The sequence below is a fragment of the Cavia porcellus genome, unplaced genomic scaffold, assembly GCF_034190915.1.
Source record: "Cavia porcellus strain 051 isolate PalLab524CR breed Dunkin Hartley unplaced genomic scaffold, mCavPor4.1 scaffold_17, whole genome shotgun sequence".
In the NCBI taxonomy this organism is placed as follows: Eukaryota; Metazoa; Chordata; class Mammalia; order Rodentia; family Caviidae; genus Cavia; species Cavia porcellus.
This window is the reverse complement of record NW_026947500.1, coordinates 53651346-53673314: the sequence shown is the minus strand read 5'-3', so window position 1 is coordinate 53673314 and position 21969 is coordinate 53651346. Positions and strand designations below refer to the sequence as shown.

Sequence of the window (21969 nt, the reverse complement as noted above, 5' to 3'; positions counted from 1 at the left end):
TTTAGAGAGGAGATGAAAGAGGTAATGGGATCTAGAACTAAAGAGTTGTCAAATTCTGTGAAGAGTTCCTTACACCAATTATTGGTGGATTTAAGAGTCCTGAAAAGGTAGGCAGGGGACTACCACATTTATCCTAGAAAGAGAAGCTAGGAGAAATTTATCTCACCTCTCTGCTATTAATGTTTTTTCTATCTTTGGAAATCATCTTGCTCCTCTCCTGTGTGTTTTCATATTACTGATGCAGGAATAATAATATCTTCCTTTTGAATCTCAGACTGATGCTGTCATAACAATGTTTAAAGGCTACAGTTAATTTTAAGGCTGTAAATGTGCTGTTTAAATGGATTCCTATCATGTTGTAAGTGAATAATTCAGCCCAACACCTTTTAAGTCATACAAACTACATGGGAAGGGAATGAAGTCAGAGCTTCTCTGATTCACAAAGGTATAAGTATCCCAGAACTACTAAGACAAAGACTTTCCTAAGATCTCCTTCCTTGACATCATCTACTGGTGGGTGTAACAGAATTCATGGGCACTGAGCAATAGAGTAAGAAAGTAAATGATCTAGTCCAACCTACAGCTGCTTGTGATGAAGGAGCTGAGGCACATAAAATTCTGTGATTTTTCCCAAGGATCTCAAAGAGTAGCAAAATATATTTTGATGCATGGTGCATTTCAGCAGAACAGATGACCCTGCTTTATTTCACTGTGTTGGTAACACTTCTTGCTTCAAAGGTGTGCATGGACAACAAATAACAACCAATGGCCCTCAGAAATCATACCACAGTAACAGAATTTATTTTTTGTGGACTTACCCAGTCTCCAGAGGTGAGCTTACTCTTATTCTTCTATTTATCTATGGTTTATGTGGCAACACTGTTAGCAAATGTGGCCATTGTGGTGACAGTTACCTGTGACTCCCACCTTCACAATCCCATGTACTTCCTGCTCCGCAATCTCTCTGTCTTAGACATCTGCTTCTCCAGCATCACCACACCCAAGGCCCTTGTAGACCTTCTTGCAAGGAAAAAGACCATCTCCTTCCAATGCTGTATCACCCAGATGTTCTTTTTCCACTTCCTTGGTGGTGCAGACATTTTTTCTCTCTCAGTCATGGCCTTTGACCGCTATGTGGCCATCTCCAGGCCCCTGCACTATGTAACCATCATGAGCAGGGGGTGGTGCACAGCCCTCATTGTGTCTTCCTGGCTGGGGGGCTTTGTCCACTCCATCGTGCAGATTGCCCTCTTGCTCCCACTCCCCTTCTGTGGACCCAACGTTCTTGACACTTTCTACTGTGATGTCCCGCAGGTCCTCAAACTTGCCTGCACTGACACTGTCACCCTGGAGATCCTCATGATTTCCAACAATGGCTTGGTCACTACACTGTGGTTTATCTTCCTTCTCGTGTCCTACACTGTCATCCTGATGATGCTGAGGTCACACACAGGTGAAGGCAAGAGGAAAGCCATCTCTACCTGCACCTCTCACATCATGGTGGTGACCCTGCACTTTGTGCCCTGCATCTATGTCTATGCCCGGCCCTTCACTGCCCTCCCAGTGGATAAGCCCATCCATGTCACTTTCACGATCATAATCCCTGTCCTGAACCCCATGATCTACACCCTGCGGAACCAGGAGATGAAGTCAGCCATGTGGAGACTGAAGAAAAAGTTCATTCCTCCAGGAAAATAACCTCATTTATTGAATACCGGTCAGATGGAAGTATAAAATGAAATTGTTTTCCTATAATATAGGACTCTGACACATATAGACAATTAACTATAACAGGATAGCAAAGATGCAAAGGTTCAGTGATTTGCAGTGCTGTATTTTGGTTTTGATTTAAAGAATATTTGCAGTGTGGAAAGCCAAAAGGATCTCGTCTTCATACAGCAACTGAGAACAAGCAGGAAACAAATCTGAAATATAAATGCAGTTTTGGAATAAAGGATAGTGCTGTGATGTTCAGACATGCAGCAGGCAACAAGAACATCTGTCTCAACATAGCGAGTCTCTAGGAGGGAGGTCTCAGTTCATCCGTAGTTGTCACATGACTATTGAGGACCTACTGTGCACTAATGTGGTTAGAAAACATTCCATACCACTTCCATTCTGTCTGCAGCTCTGGGTTTCCTTTCAAATTCAACTCACCTGTACATGATACTAGCATTACATGGGCCCCCAAACCATGTGGTATATGGAAAACACCGGTGCTTTTAAGGATGTCCTATTGTCTTTTCTGCCTTGTGTCTGTCAGAAATGAGCCTGACTGGGGAGTTGTGTTGTCACACTTTATGAAACCTCACTGTATAACCACAGAAATGGCAAGAACCTAGATCTATCTGTCCTGCTAGTCATAAAATCTCAGGTAAAAGCCCATTTACTAGCTGAAAATCTTAAGAACTATGTTCAAGCCAATAATTACTTATGTTATTCCTTTATGAACTTTTTGTCATTTGCTTGACCACAGTGTATCTCACAGAAATGTTAAACCATTGGATCTAATTCTCCTATATAGTCTCAATGCCTACAATAGCTCCAAGACTATGAGAAGTTATAAGTAAATGTCAGTCGAATCTGTAGAACCAAAGACATCACCAGATTCTAGTAATATGGCCTTTAGTTTTTGAAACTCATTTTAATTCTTGCATGGAGTCTGGCAACTGATTTGATAACAGAACTACATTCTCTTATTTAATTTATAGGGTATCGTAGGTTCTATAATTAAGAATTTCTTATATTTTAGAACTCTCGCACAGCATTTCTATTGTAAATTATGTTCTTTCCCCCTTGATAAGCAGCCAGTAAACAGAAATTAATATTTCTACAGGAAGATGTAAAAATATTCCTCTAAGCACAATAAATAAAAGCTCTCTGGTTTCACATTAACACAGAACAAATACTGTCAGTGAATTAGCCCAAATGGGTCAAGTTTTATCAACAAATGGTTTTCTAAAATTCTCCCTGCATTCGGAGATCTGATTGCAATGGACAAGGAAGACTGCCCACTGTGCAGAATTTTAAAAAGAAAGTGGTGAGAGGGAACTAAACTTCTTGAAAAACCACTTTCCCTCTCTTCCCCACATTCTGTGAGTCAGCGGCCCAGCAAAGGGAATCTTAGGTTATAGGTGGGAATAAATTTACAAATTGGCTGACCTTAAAATTAGGGAAATTTTCCTGATTTATGCAGTACAGCTATTGTGACAAGCATCCTTTGAGGTGAACCACCAGGACAGAATAAGTGGGCCAAGTGAAGCCACCGAGAAGCACCTGACTGAACCTGACTGGGCACTGACAGCATTGATGACAGAAAGGGACAGAAGTAGATTAGGAGGAACTAGTAGGAAAAGCAAGGTGATGAGTTTCTCCCAGGAGAATCCAGAGAGCAGCGCAATTGCCAACACCTTGACTTCAACCCTGAGACCTCTCAGAATCCTGGCCTGCAGAACTATAAGATCATCCCTATGTGCTGTTGTGAGAACTCTGTACCATAGCATGGATAAGGTGGATACAGCAGCAATTGGAAACCCATAGAATAATGATACTTCATGGGGGAGGCTGAGAGGCAATAGGAGCTGAGGAAAGAAAGGAAGAGTGAGCAGATGGAAACAAAAGATACCAGGGGCCAGAGAGGCCTCTCTGGCAACCATGGACAGCAGCCACATGCCTCTCCAGCATCTAGGAAAGTGCACCCCACTCTCAAGCACACACTCACTGTGATACAGTGAGGCCAACCTCAGGTTTCCACTCATTTATGGATTCTATACAAAGACAAGAGGCCTGGACTGTAAAGTACATGCCCGAAAGTACAAGCCTAGTCTGGGTGGAAAGTACATGCCCGAAAAGAAGTAGAATCTCTATATTTGCTCCTTGTGATCAAAGGACTATTCAAAACCTAGCAAGCTATCCCTCCAGTTTATGAAAGGCCATATAGAGATGTAGGTTCAAATGTTGATAGACCACCTCATCTACCATATTTAAATGGAAAATGTGAGCATGAGATGCATTTGCCACTCTGATAGCACCCAAGTTGTAAAAAAAAATTAAACATTTTCATTAAGTGTAACCTGTTTATTCATTGGTTTTAAGATGTGTCTTAATTTCAAATACATTATAATGTGAAAGGAAGAAATGCTTCACTTCACTTGGGCACCCAGTGCTAGGGAGGCTGAGGCAGGAAGACTGCTGTGAGTCAAAGCCAACCTAGGCTACAAAGTGAGCTCATAATCTCGCTGAATTAAATCACATGGCCTTGTCTCAAAAGAGGGAGGAGAAGGAGGAGAAGGAGGAAAAGGAAACAGAGAAGGAGGAAGAAAAAGAAGAGATTGAGAAAAGAAAGGGAGACAGACAGACAGAAAGAAGGAAAAAACATTTTGCTTTATAGCTTTAGAAATTCAGAACTTAAACATGCAGTGTAATCAGCCCATGTGACACACACAAGTACTTTTCCAAACACAGAAAAAGAAAGTCTGCAAGTTCGATTTTGTTTTTTCTGGGCTACAAGTATGCACAGTGAGGGTTGGGGATTTAACTCAGTCACACAGCACCTTCCTGGCAACAATGAGGCTGTGAGTTGAATTTCTTCTACCAAAAGACAAAAAATACACAGTGATGTAAGACTGGCACCAACTTAGTCATAAGAAATGGACCTCCTATAACCAGAATCTGGTGGCCCAGGACACAGATTAAACTTTGTAATAATAAAAGAAATTTTGACTATCATGTTTTTATTTACTTTAGAGATCAAAGATACCACCCCTGACTTTCTCATCTCAAAGCCATGAAGGTACCTCCTCTACCTTGCAGAGACCTGGTAAGCTGATCTCAGCACTCCTCCCGGAATTATAGACTTTGTTTCCAAAATCCAGGCATGGTTAAGGCTTAACAATCCTCCCATCAAACATAAACTAACACAATTGGGGACTCAGCAGTGTATGAAAGATGAGATGTGAAAGCTCAGTGGTTGGACCGTAGTTGACAGAGTTTGCAGTCTGTGAGGGAGCATTTAACTTCTACAGACATCTAGGTTCAGGGAGTTAAAGTGCCCTCTGCCAGGACATAATATAAAGCATAATGAAATGAAAGTGGAGATGTGAAAGCTCAGTGGTTGGACCGTAGTTGACAGAGTTTGCAGTCTGTGAGGGAGCATTTAACTTCTACAGACATCTAGGTTCAGGGAGTTAAAGTGCCCTCTGCCAGGACATAATATAAAGCATAATGAAATGAAAGTGTCTGAGATCCTTTGCTTCCTCCCACTGACAGCCTAGTCTGGGTGGAAAATCATACCTAGAGACAGATACTCCTCATTGAATGACTGGGTTCCGCTCCAGTGCCATAAAACCAATGGGCTGTTGGCTGAGGAACTGCATCCTGTGTACTGTACTTGAAAACGAAGAAACAGTGACAAGAAATGCCAGCTCAATGGTTTTGCTTTTTTGTATATACATAAATATTCCACACAGTGCTGTAACATACAGTGGAACATAAAACTACAGTACTGTACTATACAGCACAATCAGCAAAAGCAACAGTGCTGTATAAACAACATGTGCTAAGACAGGAGCTGCCCTCTATGAACTGAAGCCTGCCACAGTGATTGCCTCTTAGTTGTTCAGCAGTGAGTCTTTGATCAGAACTTTGTAGAGCGACAACCAGAGACCCCAAGAAGCCAGGGGGCTTTGTTGTGCCTCGTGGTAAGAGCTGAGAGCCTGCCCAGTATACTCCACATACTATTCAGTCTTACTGCACCACTCAGAAACTGGTAGGGCCCTGCCAAGTGATCTAAAGTAGCTGGGATGATTCAGTGAGCCACATGGGGAGTGCTAAAGGGGCACCCAGTGCACAGCATCCTGAGGGGAGGCTTTAATTTTCATTAGGGACCTGAGGAATACAAGAAAATGACAAAACAAAAAAGCAAAATGCAGTCTCAAACCACCAGCCCATCCCAAACAAGCCTAGATGACATGGACATAGAAGAAACTAAGTCACAAACCTGAAATTTCTGAAATGATAGCAATTGATGTACAGAAGCAGTTCCATGAAGCTGCAAAGTTACTCAGGTCAGAAATTATCTCCCAGATAAAAGAAGTTATGTAAAACATAATAAAAAATACTGAGCACACCTAAAAAGTCACAATTTAAAAAAATAAAAGAGCACCTCCAAAAGATGTAAACCTTGCATGAATAACATAAGAAAACAGTAGAATGCATGAAACACATTCAAGCAGATATCTAGAAAATCAAACATTCCATCAAAAGCTAGAAAATCTCCTGAATGAATATGAAGATAGACTTTGAGACTTCCAAAAGAAGATTTCAGCTAGTGAACAAGAAAGAAATATCATTTAAAAAATAACAAGGAATCAGGAAATAACAATTCTACAATTGCAAGATGACGCAAGGAAAAGTAATATAATATTGATAGGTGCAAAGGAGAAAAGGTGACAACACAAATGCTATCAAAGAACTGTTTACAGAAATAATATTTGTTTTAAAGATAATGAAACAAAACAAAACAGAAAAAACAGAGTAATCAATGCAAACACAAGATTTCAGAAAAATGTAGCAGGAAATCAATGTGATACCTTAATGTCTCTTCTTCAAAATAGCGGTCCATGCTTTCACATACAATAAGTTAATACAAATAAAAATATTATGAAAGCAATCAAAACAAAGGAATGAGATCTTTAAGGGCTTTCAAGACTAGAAACTTGGAAATCAATAATGGCTACCATAATGTCTATTGTTTTCTTCAAAATAGTTCTCCATATCTTCATCATATTGAAATCAAATTAGTGAAAACGGACTAAAACCAATCAAAATCAGTAATAAAGGTCTTGTTCGTGTTTGAATCAAGATGATAGGCGATCCTCATTTGGTACCATGGTGTCTCATTTTCTTCAGTGTAGTTGTTCATACAATCATACATACTAAAATCAATTCTTGCAAATCCTTTAGGTGAAGTTCTAGGCATAATTAAATGTACATCTATCATTTCTGTATTAGAGAAAAATCAGAACAACAAATATGTATAATGTATAACTAAAGCCCAAAATAATAACATTGTAGGCCTTCAAACCAAGATGGTAAGAACTTAACAATTTTTGTTGCTTTGCATCAATAACTTCATAAGTCTTATTCATATTACCAGGTGTAGTCATACAAAACTGATTTAATCCTATGGATGTTATCTGCTTTGTCCCAAGAACTAATAAAATTAGGAGTACAATCGTCTTAAGTATATATATATACAAATTTATACCTAAATAACTTTCTCTTCCTTCTTATCTCCTTTTTCCTGTCTGAGTTATTTTTTTTCTTTGAGCTGCTTATTACACTTTCACAATATCTATTGCATATTTTGTATCTCATTTGCTCTTTCAGTTTCTTACACTAAGGAAACAGTATTTGCACATGTGAGTTTGATTTATTTCACTTAGTAATATGATTTCACTTAGTAATATGATTTCAAGTTGCATCCATTTACTTATAAAAGCCTCAGTGTGGTCTTTATAGATGAGTAGTATTCCATTGTGCAAAAATATCATGTAATTTTTAATCCTTTCCTCAGTTGATGGCCATTTGTGTTGTTTCCAAGATTTAACTCTTACAAATTTGCTGCTATAAACACATGTGCCCATACATCACTGTTGTCATGTTTTAATTTCTCCTAGGAATATGCCCAGAAGCAGAATAGTTGAGTCAAATGGGACCTCCAATCCCAGCTTTTTGAGGAAACTCTACACTGATTTCCACAGTGGTTGAACCAGTCTACACTCCCACCAACAGAGCAGAAGAGTGCCTTTTTTCCCCACAGCCGCTCCAGCTTTTGTTTTTGGTGGTTTTACTTGATCCTGGCCATTCTTTCTGGAATGAGATGGAATCTCAGTGTGGTCTTGATTTGCATTTCTCAAACGACCAATGATGTTGAAACTTTTTCTATGTATTTATTTTTCATTTGTATTTCTTCAGCTAAGAGGTGTGTATTCATCTCAGATGCCCATTTTTGGATAGTGTGTTTCATTTCAGGGCCTGATATTTCTAACTCTTCATATGTTCTAGATATAAGTGCTTTGTCTTAGGGATAGTTGACTAAAATTTTTCCCAATTCTTGGATTTTTTCCACTTTATGGGAGGTTTCTTTTGACATCCAAAAACTTTATAATAAGATGAGGTCACAATTGCTGATTCTGAGAAGTATTTCCAGTGCAGTTTGATTTCTTTTCATGAATTCTCTGCCAACCCCTATGTCTTCAAAATTTCTACCTACATTGTCTTCCAGCAGATTTTTAGATTTTTGATGCATTTTAACTTTAGTGCATTCTGATAGACATGGGTCTAGTTTTAGTTTTCAGCATATGGAGAGCCAGTATTTTTAGCACCACTTATTAAACATGCTCTCTTTCTTCCACTGAACATGTTTGGCCCCTTTGTCAAAGATAAAGTAATTGAATGTCTTGTAGCTGTTGCTGTATCTTCTAATCTACTCCACTGACCTTCAGATCTGTTTATATTCCAGTACTGTGGTGATTTTATAACAGTAGCTTTGTAGTATAACTTCAGATCAGGAATTGTGGTGCTTCCTGCCTTGCCTTTGTTTCCCAGAATTGCCTTTGCTATTCTAGGTCTCTTGTGGCTCAAGGCTGAATGTTAGCAGTGATTTCTCTGCATTTTTGAGGTATGCTTATGGTATTATGATTGGAATTGTATTAAATCTATAAACTAACTTTGGAGAAATGCCCTTTTCACAATGTTTGTTCTTTTTATCCATGAATAAGGAATGTCTTTCTGTTTTCTGAGATCCTCTATGATTTCTTTTTTAGAGTATTGTAATTTTCTTTTTTTTGAGTATTGTAATTTTCACTGTATAGATCTTTTACTTCCTTTGTTAGATTGATTCCCAAGTATTTCATTTTTTGGATGATACTGTCAAAGGTGTGGTTTCACTTATTTCCCTTTCAGTGAGTCTTTTATTTGCATAAAGGAATGCTATTAATTTATGAGTGTTGACTTCGTATCCAGCTACATTACTTAATTTGGTTTTTACATGTAGAAGTCTTTAGGTGGAGTTTTGGGGGTCTTCTATATAGAGTATCAAGTCATCTGCAAATAGTGATAGCTTAAACTCTTGTTTTCCTATCTTTATTCCTTTTACTTCTCTCTCTTGATTAATTGCTCTGGCTAATATATCCAGAATTATATTGAATAGAAATGGTGATAGTGGACAGCCTTGTCTTGTTCCTGCTTTAAAAATGAAAGTTTCAGTTTTTAAAACTTTTTATTTAAAGAATGACTAAACAAAACAGAAAACTAGTAGAAATACTACATACTTTCAAAGAAAAAATAAACAGTAAGAAATCACTAGTTGATGATTACATATTGCCCTCTTACAAATAGTTGTTCATACAAAAGTGAAACATATAAAGTTGGGATTCAAACAGTGAGACTGCAAACAGTTCTGGTAAATAATCCAACAAAAATTTAATAATATGGTTATCAATCCTATATACTTAAACCTACATGTACTTATCCATATCTTCATTTATGTTGAGATTAAATAAACCAAAACAGGCTAAAATCACTCTGAACAAAACTAATAGTATTGCTGGATTTCACAGCATGACACTACGGGATCAGCACTAGGTACTGTAGTGTCTCTTTTTCTTCAAAGTATTTTTCACTTCATCATGTGTTATAAGATCAATTTTCATAAACTCTTTATAGGTTCTAAACATGCATGAGTCTTAACACGTGTTTCTATTCTTTTTATATTAGCAAGAGAAACAAAACAAAGCAAGATAAAACAAAACATATTCCTATAAACAAATTAAGTGAAAAAGACATATAAAACCATGGTACAAGGAGTTCTACAATGGTTACTGTGTTGTCTCTTGTTATCTTCAATAGAATTGTCTTTATCATCAGACATAGTATAATTGAATATAGCAATACATAACAATATTAATAAAAACACAACTTTGTAGATAATGTAAAACTTCAAAAATAGGTAGTAATCAAATGGGTATAATGTCATCTTCAGTGTAGTTGCCTATACTCTCTCAGTTGTGAATAATGTCATCTTCAGTGTAGTTGCCTATACTCTCAAACTTGATACTATCAATCATAACAGTTTTGAATAAAATCTGTTGATACCAAACAGCAATCAAATAAACCAGATTTAATTAAGATCAGTCATGATAAAACAGTATAACTTATTCAGGGCTCCAGGTTAAGTTAATAGAAAATTAAAGATGGTTACTGTACTATAGCCTGTTGTTTTTGGGATAGATGTCTTCTTCCTCAGATCTAGTATAAGTAGACAAACTGGGACAGAATAAAATCTATCTAAGCAGAGTGGTGCGAGTAATGTGGGTTTTAAATCCTAATACACTATTAACAATATCTTTCGCTGTCTTTTTTAAGACTATCCCTCCCCTTTCACTCCCTCAGTGTGCACTGTGCATTTTTGGGTCTCCCCAACACGCTCAGTTTTTAGATACTGGGACAACCTGCTATTTAGATAAGTGGTTCCAAACATTCTCCCTCCTGGATTTGATCTCTAGTTGTATTTCTTTACCTATTAAATCCTGTATTTCCAACCTATCCACAAATACTAGTGTAGTTGCCCCTATTGCTTTCTGGTTTCCTGTCACATAGAGCATTGATTTCTCATATTTGATTTCAGTCCACAAACCCTTTATCAGGTTAATTACATTTCCTCTAAAGAGCATTTTGGTGAACATTACCTCGATCTACTCTGCTTGTGTTTCTCTCTCTTTTTTTTTTTTTTTTAGTGTATCAGGTCCATCTATATTAGAGATTATAGCCAACCTTCTCAGCCTCATTTCTGTTGTGCTCTTTTCTGCCACTAGTTGTCTGCTTTTCTTCTTCATTCCACTTTCTGCTACATCCATTGAGGCCTCTCTGCTACTATTCCTGGAATCCTGGTACTTTTCTCTCTCTCCAGAATGCCCTTCAGTATTCTCTGTAGAGTTGGGTTGGTGGTTGAAAATTCCCCCAGGTCCTCTTTGTCTTGGAAGCATCTTGTTTCTCCATTAATTTCTAGAGACAGTTTTTCAGGCTACATCAATCTGGGCTGGAAGGTATTTTCTTTCAGTGCTTGGAATATATTACTTCAAGTTCTTCTTGATTTGATGGTCGTGCCAAGAAGTTTGCCATGATTTTGATGGGTTTCCCTTTGTAGGTAATCTGTTTCTTTTCTCTGATGTGTTTTAATGTTCTTTTATACTGAATTTATGGGATCTTGATTATTATATGCCTGGCTGTAGTTCTGTTTTGATTGTAGGTGGCTGGAGACCTGTATGGCTCATACATATGAATATCATTTCTTTTTCCTATGCTTGGGAAGTTTTCCTTAATTATTTTTGTGAATAGCCTTTGTAGTTCCTTTGTTTTTACCCCTGCTTCTTCATTCACATTCTTTATTCTTAAGTTATAGATCCTCTTGTCATCTTCTAGCCTTTGTATTGTTACTGCCTGTTTCCTTGTTATTTTTAAAAATTTTTCCTTTCATGATCCCACACTGTAAACCTGTCTTCCAGTTTAGATTATCTTTCCCTAGTTTCTTTCAAGCAGTTTTGAAAGCTTTTAATGGAGTTTTAATTTCCTGGCAATCTCTTTGAACCTGCTTCATGTATTCTATGTTTTCTTTATATTCTTTATCAAAAATTTCTCTCCTTTTTTGTGCTCCTCCATTTTTCTCTCTTTGTCTTCTTGAGAGGTGCTTGGCATTTCTTTTATTAATCTAATTATATATTGCTTTACTTGGTTAAATATTTCACTTTTGAACTCATCTATGGGGTCCTTAAGATATCTTTTTATACTCCACTGAGGCCATGCCTGATATTGCATGTTTCCTGTCCTCTATATCTTTATATTTACCTCTCCTGGATCAATGTTCTCTGGATTGGGGGCTGTGGACTTTTTATTGTTGCTTCCTTTTCTCATGCTTTTGGTTTCTTCTATACAGGCATATGGAGGAGGTCCCAGTCCCTTTTCTTCTTGGTTAAGGTTCTTCTGAAGTGTGCTGGCTAGGTGATCCTGCCCACTCCAGTGTGTTATTGAGGTGCAACTAAGGGTGGTGTATGTTGGCTCCTCCGTTCTGGGTCAGTCAACCTGCTGAGGCCTTCACTGCATTACTGTGTGCTGGGCATATGGAATTGGTTTGGGACAACTTATTGGATCTCAGCCAGGGGTATGACCCAGGCCAAGCATACCCCACCAATCTCATCTGGGAAGGGAACAACTGCCTGATGTTGCTGCTATTCCTTGTTCTTGCCAGTCATGCCTGAATCCAAACTGTCATCCTGTTAGTGCCCCTTTCCCATGGAAGGGTTTTATTCCTGGCACTAACCATAGGTCGATGCAGGTCCCTTGGGGCTCCATTCTCTGTTAAGCTCACCAACCTCTGACTTCAATGCGATTGCACTTCAGTGGGAGAGTGGTTCCAGTGAGTCGAACTGGCAGGAATTCAGGGACATAAGAGCACAGGATATTAGCTGCCTCAGTAGTAGCCCTGAGACTGCATGTTTGACTGGCTTTTTTTCACTTTAGTTGCTTGCTGGGTTGAGAGGATCCACCTCCCTCTGTCTGAGACTACCCACACTGTGTTATTTCATCATCTGAGTTGTCTGTCTTAGGGAGCCTCTGTAATCTGCTTTTATCTGTCTGCCATATTTACCAGAAACCCTGATAGGTTTCAATTTTTGACCATTTAAGATACTGGCTGTTGGCTTGTCATAAATTGTTTTTATCAGATTGAGATAAAGACCACCTATTCCAGTTTTCTGTAGGTGTCTTATCATGAATGTGTGTTGGACCTTATCAAAAGCTGTTTCTGCATGTATTGAGATTATCATGTAGTTCTTATGCTTGGCTCAGTTGATATGATGTATTATGCTTATTGATTTTTGCATGTTAAACAATCCCTGCCTACTAGGTTGAATCCCACTTGGTTATGGTGTATAATCTTGATGATTTGCTGCATTGTTGGACAGTATTTTATTAAGAATTTTTGCTTATGTATTCATTAGGGAGATTGGTCTGTAGTTCTGTTTTTTGGTTGAGTCTTTCTCTCATTTTGGTATTAGGGAAATACTTGCTTCCATGAATGAGTTAGGGAGAATTGCTTCCCTTTCAATTTCATTGAAGAGTTTGCAGAGTGTTGGTATTAAGTCTTCCTTGAATTTCTTATAGAATTCAGATGTGAATCCATCAGAAACTTGGCTTTTGTTTGTCGGTAATGTTCCAATAACATTTTCAATTTCATTAAGTGAAATTGAGTTATCCAGATGCTGTAAAACTTCTTGATGCAATTTTGGTAATTCATATAATTCCAGGAATCTGTCCATTTCTTCTGTGTTATCAAACCTATGAGAGTAAAGGTTTTTTAAATAAGTATTGATGGTCTTCTATATTTCCACAGGGTATGTAGTGATTTCACCCTTTTCATTCCTTTTGCATGAATTTGAGTTTTTTCTTCCTTTTTTAAAAATAAGGTTGGTTAGGAGCCTACCTATTTTATTTATTTTTTCAAAGAGCTAACTCTTTGATTCATTAATTCTTTGTATTTTTTAGTGTCTATTGCATTTAATTCTGCTTTGATCTTTATAATTTCCTCACTTCTTTTGGCCTTGGGCTTGACTTACTCTTTTTCTCTAGGTGTTTGAGGTATAGTATCAGATTGTTTATATGTACTGGTTCTACATTCCTGATGTGGGAATTCACCACACTAAATTCCATTCTGAGGACTGCTTTTCTTGCATCCCAGAGGTTTGGGGAGATTTATTTGTATTTTTATTTACTTACAGACATTACTTAATTTCTTCTTAAACTTGTTCTATTATCCATTGAATGTTCAGAAATGTTTCTATGCATTTATGAAGTTTTTTTCAGTTTGTAATCAATTTGCAATTTTTTATCACTATGATCAGAAAATATGCATGGGATAATTTCAGTTCTTTTGCATTTACATAAACATGTCCTATGGACTAACATGTGGTCTATCTTAGAGAATGTCTTGTGTGCAGCTGAGAGGAAGGAATATTCTCATGTTGTTAGGTGAGATACTCTGTACACATCTAGTAAGTCATAAACAGGACTCAAACCACACAGGAAATACTTCCCAGAATCAATAACTGGGATCTCTTCTTATTAAAAATTTTCTGCATGTCAAAAGAAATCTCCAGCATAGTGAAAAAAAACCCAAACTGGGAAAAATCTTAGTGAACTGTCCCTCAGACAAAGAACTACTGTCTAAAACATAAAAAATTTAAAAAATAAGGCCCCCAAAAGTCAAAGATCCAATCCACAAATGGGCATCTGAGATGAATATACACTTCTCAAAGGAAGAAATAAAAATGGCAAATAAATACATGAAAAAATGTTCATCATCATTTCTCATTAGAGAAATGCAAGTTAAAACCACACTGAGTTTCCACCTTACTCCTGAAAGAATGGCCAGGATCAAGAAAACCTCAAAAAACAAAAAGGAACTCTCCTGCACTGTTGGTGGGAGTGTAGACTGCTACAGCCATTGGGGATGTCAGTCTGGAGATTTCTCAAAAAACTAGGATTGGAAGTCCATTTGTTCAAGCTATTCCACTTCTAGGCATATTCCCAGAAGAACCGAAAACATCATACCACAGTGATATATGTGCACCCATGGTTATAGCAGCACAATTTGTAATAGCAGATCTTGGAAGCAACCTTGTGTCCATCAACTGAGGCATGGATAAAAATTTATGATATTTTTATACAATGGTACTACTCAGCTATAAAAATTATCACATTGAGATATTTATAAATAAATGGATGCAACTTGAGATCATACTTATAAGTGAAATAAATCAAACTCACATGTATGAATACTGAATAGTTTCCCTAGTGTAAGAAATGATACAAGTACATAAAAGTACGTGTTAATCATGATTCCCCATTATATGGCTTTGAAGCTTTATAAAGTTTTCACTCATTAATTGGAATGGTTTTATTCAGTGATGTTTGAAATTATTGCCTGTGATGATATGAACAGCTATTTTGAAGAAAACAAGACATCATAATAGCTAGTGCTGATTTAATATCATCTTGTTTTGAAGTCCCATCAAACTGTTGTTCTTCTGTCTCCATTGCTTTTATCATGTTGTATCTTATTGGATTTTATTATATGTGATAGTATAAACAAAATTTTTATAGGCAAAGAGATAATACGAAAACCATTGTTCATTTTCTGTTAGCTAGTTCTAAATACCCTGTAATACTTTAATCCTCTTGAATGGTTTCACACTGTCTTGATATGTTTGATGCTATAGTATACCAAGTTATACTCAAATATTTCAAGGAAAGAGATGCTATGGTAAGTACTATTAAGTCAGGTTATCTTGTGGTGAAGCACTATGTTGCTTAAATTTTTCTGTTCTGACTTGTATTGTTGTTATGTCCTCTTATATCTCAGTCTCCTTTGTTTTTTAAATTTATTTATTTTTATTGTTATTTTTATTTAAAAGGAAAAAAAAGAAAAAACAAATCAAAACAAGACAAAACAGTGTAATGGAACAAGTAATACAGCACTACAAAAAAAAATAAACAGAAATCACCAGTTAATAGATTACACATTGTCGTCTTAGAAATAGTTGCTCAAGTCACAGGATCAAAGCATACAAAGTGGAAATTCAAACAGTGAGAATGCAAACAGTTGTGTTCAGTGATCCAACAAAAACTCCATAATATGGTCACCTATCCTAACACACCTAAATACATTTGCAGTTGTATCCTTTAGAGCACTTTTTTTCCTCTCTTTTTTTTGCAACAAAATTTACACATTTTGGGTTTTATTACTCCCATAGTTCTTATTACTTTTTTGGAAGAAAATAAAACCAAATATTACAAAGCAAAGCTGTCAGTCAAAACCAAGCATAGACATAGTACATGATGTAAAAACAGAGTACAAGGTTATCAACAGTGGTTACCATAATGCCACTTGATTCCTTAAAAGGAATTGCCTATATCATTAGGCATAATTAAGTTGGACAAAACAGCAGAGAACCAGACCAATAAAACCTAAACATTGTAAATATTACAGGACTTCAAAAGAAGATAATAGTCAAACTAGAATGGGCATCATAGTGAATCTTATTGCCTTCAAAGTAGTTGCCTGTATCCTCAGACTTGATACTATCAAACAGAGCGGAACAGAGTCTAAGCAGTCAAAACAAGATAGTGGGAGCAATACAGGACTTCAAATCAAAATAATAGGAAATCAAAAAAAGTTGCTATAATATATTCTGCTAATTTTTAAAAAAAATTCTCTTAATTAAAAAATAAATAGATAAATAAATTTTTAAAAGGGGGGAGATTGAGATAAAAGAGGATAAAGCAACATAACAATACAGATAAGAACAGAACAATTTGAGCAACATAGTTCTTGAACACAAGATAACCTGACTTAATAGTAGTTTCCATATTGTCTCTTTCCTTGAAATATTTGAGTATAACTTCGTATACTATAGCATCAAACATATCAAGACAGTGTGAAACCATTCAAGAGGATGAAAGTATTAACAGGTATTTAGAACCAGCTAACATAAAATGAACAACGGTTTCTAAATTATCTCTTTGCCTATAAAAATTTTTGTTTATACTATCACATATAATAAAATCTAATAAGATACAACATGATAAAAACAATGGAGACAGAAGAACAACAGTTTAATGGGACTTCAAAACAAGATGATATTAAATCAGCACTAGCTATTATGATGTCTTGTTTTCTTAAAATAGTTGTTCATATCATCGCAGACCGTAATATCAAACAGCCCAGAATAAAACCATTCCAACTAATGTGTGGAAACTTTATAAGGCTTCAAGGCTATATAATAGGGTATCACGATAACCATATACTTTTAGGTATTTATATCATTTCTTACACTAGGGAAACTATTCAGTATTCATACATTTGAGCTTTTATTTCACTTATGAGTATGGTCTCAAGCTGCGCCGACTTATTTATAAATATCTCAATATGATCATTCTTTATAGCTGAGTAGTACCACTTTGTATAAAAATACACAACTTTTTTTATCCATGCCTCACTTGATGGGCACTTAGGTTGTTTCCAAGATCTCGATATTACAAATTGTGTTGCTATAAACATGGGTGCACATGTATTACTGTGGTATGATGTTTTTAATTCTCCTGGGAATATGCCTAAAAGTGGAATAGCTGGAACAAATGGGACTTCCAATCCCAGCTTTTTGAGAAATCTCCAGACTGACCTCCACAATGGTTGCACCAGTCTACACTCTCACCAATAGTGTAGGAGAGTTCCTTTTCCCCCCACAGTCTCCCCAGCATTTGTTGTTGTTGGTTTTCTTGATCCTGGCCATTCTTTCAGGAGTGAGATAGAATACCTCAGTGTGGTTTTAATTTGCATTTCTCTAATGAGTAATGATGATGAACATTTTTTCATGTATTTATTTGCCATTTGTATTTCTTCATCTGAGAAGTGTGTATTCATCTCAGATGCACATTTTTGGATTGGATTTTTGAATTTTGCGGATCTGATTTTTTAAAATTCTTTATATGTTTTAGACAGGAGTCCTTTGTTTGAGCAAGAGTTCAATAAGATTTTTTCCAAGTTTGTGGGTTTTCTTTTCACTATGCTGGAGATTTCTTTTGTCGTGCAGAAATTTTTTAGTAAGAGGTGATCCCAGTTATTGATTCTGGGAAGTATTTCCCATGTGTTTTGAGTCCTGTTGATGAATTCTCTACCTACCTCTATGTCTTCCAGCTTTTTACCCAATTTTTCTTCCTATAGATTTAGTGTTTCTGTTTTAATGAAGCACTAGAGGCTTATTGCTGAATGACAGGTTGAGTCCATTCATGTGCAGACACCTGGAAAGGACCTTTCCCACCTGAAGCTTAGGGTGACAGTGCAGACCCCAGCTCCCAGCAGTCCTGTTAGAGACCCTGCAGCAGACAACCGAGCTAAGCCATGTCCACATTAATGACCCATGCCAACTGGGACTAATGTGCATGGTTTTCAGCCACTAAAGTTTAGGGTAGTAGATCACACAGCAGAGGATTACTGATCCAGGATTGAACTAACAGTCTATTTTATTGGATGTAACCTATATATACTACATTTTCTTACCTACTTAAAAGGCAGGTAATGCAACAACAATAATGAAACTGTAGAGCTCTCTAGGACAATGTTTTGTGACTTTGTCTTTTGCATTACTTTCCTCTGGCTTGTCATTTCAGGGTGACTGTCTGGCTGCAGCCAGGATTCAGGGTCTCTCACAACTTCCCAGTGGCCATCTGCTCAGTCCACATGAGCTCTGCATACTCAGACATTGATGGAATCATCACTGCTCCTTGCTGCCTTGGGGTCTTAGGGTCTCAAGTTCCAAAAGTTCAAGTGTCTTGTCATAGTCACAAAGACATGTGAGCCCCTGGGCCACGAGGGGTCTGATGATTTGGGAAAGACCCTCATTTCTGAAGGGTCCCTGCACTCATAAACTTTCAGTTTCTCTTTGTGCCCTCCTCTGGACCGATCTTTTGTGCAGAACCCCACTCCACAGTTCTGTCTCCTTGGGGCTTGGACATTGTCTACTGTTATCCTAATCCCTGAGTGGGCTTTGGCCACCTCCCCTTCCTTTAAATTATATTTTTCTCCCTTTCACAATCATTTTGGCTTGGGTCTGTATATTCCCAGGCGTCCAGGTGTTCTTCCGGGATACAAAGCTATGCGTTAACAACATCCCGGCATAGTGGAGTCTCAGCTACTTGAGAGGCTCAGGCAGGATTTCCAATCTGGGCATGTAAGTATGAGAATATCTCACAGAAAAAAAATGCTGGGGATGTAGCTCAGTGATGGAGTCCTATCCAGCATGCACGAGTCTCTTGTTTGATTACCAATACTAAAAATAAATCCTCCTATGCTGCTTGACACCTCTCTGATGGAGTCATACCTGTGGAAGGAATCCCAGAAGGCACCACGTTCCCTGTTCACTTTACAAACACAGCTTGGTTACCGACTCCCGGCTTTCTCTCTATAGGTGAGGCCACGTGATTGAGAGCCAGTGAATGGGATGCGGTCCCACACCTTCCCCTCTCTTGCTGGCTCTTGAGCTCTCATTACTAACCCCAGTCCCTCCTCCATGGCTTGGAGAGCTGAGAGCCTTCTCATCCTGCAGAACAGCACTGCCTCATGGTGCAAGTGAGAAATAAATTTCTCTTGGGTTTGCCACTCACAATTTGGCTGTTTCTGCTTCAGTACTGGACATACTCTGCTTAATACATGAAAGCCAACAGATTTGGCTTGATATGTACCTTAATGGGAAACACAATCCAATAATCTGGGTTCAATATAAGCTGGATTGCCAGATAACCTTCTCCAACACCATTCCCAACCCTTTCACTAGAGATTGACCAAGTTTCTGTTGATGATTACACACCCTTTTTACTACCCCTTTTCCACCTGAGAAGGAACTGAGTGGAAAGTACAAAGGACGCTGATGCCCTATCTATAGGTGCCCTGGGAAAGCTGGGCTCAGCTGGGCTGGGATGGGACTACCTGCTGGGGAAAAGAGAGTTAGTTGCTTCCCACAACTGTCCTTACCAAGTTTTTCAGATCTGGGCAAGCTGCCCACTAGCATTCTCACTGGCGCTATTTCTCTATGAAAACGCCCATGGACAGCATCACCTCCTTTTCCCAGAGGGAAATCATGGTCTTCAAGTCATCTGCAGAAGGGTTCTCTGACTCCAAAAGGAAGAAAAGATTTGCATCGCTCAGGGGCTACCCATGGAATTCTTTTCCCTGAGTTTTTACCTGTCAGTGCCCTGTGTGCATCCCATGTGCATATCACTTAGTGGCCTTGTGAAGTTCAAGCTAACACTTGTGTGACACACTTACATGGCTTCCCTGGCTCTGTGCCTACAGCTTTGTTTCCTTGGATTGTGCCTCTCTGCCCTTCTCTCTTTCAACAGGTCCACACACTGTGGGATACTGTTGGAAACAAGTGCAGCCATTGTTTGACCCGTACCTTTTGTCTTTACTTTTGCACTTTGAATAGTGCCCTTAGGACAGTGCATTTCATGCTTGTGCAGCAATATGAACCACCAGTTTTGTCAGGCACACAGTTATGTGCTTTGTAAATATGTGTGAGGTGAATAATTGAAAGTAGGTAGTGGAAAACATGAATGGGTTTCTCTCTACAGCACAAAGACCCTGGAATGAGGTGTAGGATGCACTTCTAGGACTCCCTGGTAGCCATAGAGACCCCTGTGCTTTTGACAGGAATGTGATTCTTTCCATCTTGAGAAAGTGAAACTTAATGTCCATCCTTAAATTTTGAGACTGTTTTGTCCTAGTCCAATTTAAATCCTTTGTGAAGGACTCAGTTGTTTCTTTAGCTTCTGCATGGCTGACTTCATCTCCTTGTTGCGCAGGGTGTAGATCAAAGGGTTGAGGAGAGGGGAGATCACGGTGAAGGTGACATGGATGGGTTTGTCTGCAGGAAGGGCAGTGAAGGGGCGGGCATAGACATAGATGCAGGGCACAAAGTGCAGGGTGACCACAGTGATGTGAGAGGTGCAGGTGGAGATGGCTTTCCTTTTCCCTTCACCTGTGTGTGACCTCAGCATCATCAGAATGACCGTGTAAGATATGAGGAGAAAGAAAAATATAAACCAACTGACTAAGCCATTGTTGGAAATCATGAGGATCTCCAGGGCAACGGTGTCAGTGCAGGCCAGATTGAGGACTTGTGGGACGTCACAGTAGAAAGTGTCAATAACATTGGGCCCACAGAAGGGGAGCGGGAGCAAGAGGGCGATCTGTACAATAGAGTGGACAAAGCCCCCCAGCCAGGCAGCAGTGATGAGAGCACTGCACCGCCCCCTGCTCATGATTGTTACGTAATGCAGGGGCCGGGAGATGGCTATGTAGCGATCCAAGGCCATCACGGACAGAGAAAAAACATCTGCTCCTCCCAGGAGGTGGAAGAAGAACATCTGGGTGATGCAGCCATCAAAGGAGATGGTCTTCCTTTTGGCTAGAAGATCGATCAGGACCTTGGGTGTGGTGATGGAGGAGAAGCAGATGTCGAGAATGGAGAGATTTCGGAGTAGGAAGTACATGGGGGTGTGAAGGTGGGAGTCCCAGGTCACTGTCACCATGATGAGAAGGTTTCCCAGCAGAGTTGCCAGGTACACCAGAACCAAGAAGACAAATAAGACCCAGCTGAGCTCTTGGGACTGAGTGATTCCCAGAAAAATGATTTCTTTCACTCTAGTGTGATTTCCCAGATCCATTGAATCACAGAGCCAGTTTAGAGGACATCTCTGGAAGAAATAATAGCACAGTGACTAAATGTTGAGCTCTAACATCCAGTTCATTTATTTCTTTAGGTTTTGGCTTAGGCTTTAGGTGAAAGTTCCGAAAGAACATACACTGTGCTTTGGACCAGCACAGTTCTTGAAATTCCCAGGAGAAGAGTGGTGAGAAGATGGGAAAATAAAGCAAAGAGAGAAAAGCTGAGGTTGGGTGGACCCCTCTTTCCTGATAGGAGAAAGGAACTGCTTCACCACTTTGCACGTTTATTTGTACACTCGTGAGGCTGATGTTAATTTCATCTCTGCTACCAGGCAGCTGGTTTGCCTGGCCGGCCTGGGCCCCTTGCCTCTCCAGCTGAAACAACTGGGATAACTGGTTCACTTTGGGCTCTCTGTGTTCTTAGGGCTGGCTTGCTTTAGCCTGACATGCGAGATTGATCTCCAGCTTCAGCTGCTCCCTACCTCCCGGTACTCACAATGAGGGTACTGCTGTTTCGAGAAAGATCGTGATGGACTTTGATCCAGTCATCCAAGCAGACAGATTCTACCATGGAAGTCACTGAGACATGGGCATGCACCTGGGAACCTACTCAGTTGTAAAATCTGATA

At 38.6% G+C, this 21969-nt stretch overlaps 2 protein-coding genes across 2 annotated transcripts; one reads left to right on the top strand and one right to left on the bottom strand.

Moving 5' to 3' along the window:
- Window positions 1-765: 765 nt before the first annotated feature.
- LOC100718005 (olfactory receptor 4D11-like) lies at window positions 766-1698 on the top strand. Its single transcript, XM_063229091.1, has one exon. The coding sequence runs from the start codon at window positions 766-768 to the stop codon at window positions 1696-1698; it is 933 nt and encodes a 310-aa protein (XP_063085161.1).
- An 18705-nt stretch (window positions 1699-20403) lies between these two features.
- On the bottom strand, window positions 20404-21339 carry LOC100721860 (olfactory receptor 4D9-like). The gene has a single exon (XM_003464277.1). The coding sequence runs from the start codon at window positions 21337-21339 to the stop codon at window positions 20404-20406; it is 936 nt and encodes a 311-aa protein (XP_003464325.1).
- Window positions 21340-21969: the final 630 nt, after the last annotated feature.